The 558-nt window shown below is 47.5% G+C and overlaps 1 protein-coding gene across 1 annotated transcript in view; it reads right to left on the bottom strand.

Annotated features, from left to right (window-relative positions):
* LOC135102969 (cytochrome b-c1 complex subunit 6, mitochondrial-like) overlaps nt 1-558 on the bottom strand; it is a 4096-nt gene extending 3538 nt beyond the window's left edge. The window contains exon 1 of the mRNA XM_064008730.1: nt 412-558. Coding sequence (XP_063864800.1) covers nt 412-462 — 51 coding nt within the window. The 5' untranslated portion in view covers nt 463-558. The remainder of the gene's footprint in view (nt 1-411) is intronic.

Here is a 558-nt window from a genome sequence, read left to right as displayed (position 1 = left end):
TATTATTTTCATAATTCCCAACACCTTTGCTAAAACGTGTCTCGGTCACACAACCATGAAGTATTTATGGTTGAAGATAAAAGCACATTGGTCTCAGTCAGAACTATGAGTTTGTGACCCCATTTATTTAGGCCAATTACAGAATTCCTCCACACCAATCAAATTGAGTCCAAGTATGGTAATGACTGACGAGACTCTTCACATACACAACCGCAAATCTGTAAATAAGTAAAATAATAGCACATCTGCGGGATCAGCTGGTTTTGGTACGTGATGATGCAATGGAGGAAATGAAGGGTGGCCGGTCAGCTTCATTCCCTCATACTGTCTTCCTTCCTTCTCTCACCGCGTCTTACTGTGCTCTAACACCTCACTGAACACCTAATCCACACTCCCTGGGGCACAGCTTACCTCCTCCTCCTCGGGGTCATCATTGTGCACCTTAATATCGTCGATCGCCATGACTGCGGTGATGGCAGTGCCGAGGTGTACCAAGTCCGGCTGGTGCTGCTGCTGCTGCTGCTGAGCCTCCCGTCTCCACCCCCTTCTTGCCGTCTA

This window comes from Scylla paramamosain, chromosome 8 (assembly GCF_035594125.1).
Source record: "Scylla paramamosain isolate STU-SP2022 chromosome 8, ASM3559412v1, whole genome shotgun sequence".
Taxonomy (NCBI): domain Eukaryota; kingdom Metazoa; phylum Arthropoda; class Malacostraca; order Decapoda; family Portunidae; genus Scylla; species Scylla paramamosain.
The sequence above is the reverse complement of the archived record's forward strand: the minus strand, read 5'-3'. Positions and strand labels throughout refer to the sequence as shown.